General features: G+C 46.0%; 1 protein-coding gene across 1 annotated transcript in view; it reads right to left on the minus strand.

Moving 5' to 3' along the window:
• Positions 1-261, minus strand: part of LOC119585796 (protein NipSnap homolog 3B-like) — a 9,050-nt gene continuing 8,789 nt past the window's right edge. The window contains exon 6 of the mRNA XM_037934515.1: positions 1-147. Coding sequence (XP_037790443.1) covers positions 71-147 — 77 coding nt within the window. The 3' untranslated portion in view covers positions 1-70. The remainder of the gene's footprint in view (positions 148-261) is intronic.

Consider the following 261-nt stretch of genomic DNA (forward strand, 5'->3'; position numbering starts at 1 on the left):
GTTTCTTGACAACTAATTCCCTAACATCTCTAAGAAAAAATATCGGAAAGGTCAGGTCACTTCGTAAAGGTCACTGAAGAGGCGACACTGCATGGGGAAGGATGAGCTTCGAGTGACCCGACCTGAGGTGTGGGGTCAGCGAAGAATCTGTGGGGGAAAAGAGGTCATTTGCGTTAAAGTTCTCTTGTGTCTCACGATATGATGTTGTTAAACTGACTGGCGGATTAGCACTGTTGTCTCTTTGCTTCATTCTGGGCCTTT

This window comes from Penaeus monodon, chromosome 20 (genome assembly GCF_015228065.2).
Source record: "Penaeus monodon isolate SGIC_2016 chromosome 20, NSTDA_Pmon_1, whole genome shotgun sequence".
NCBI classification, from domain to species: Eukaryota; Metazoa; Arthropoda; class Malacostraca; order Decapoda; family Penaeidae; genus Penaeus; species Penaeus monodon.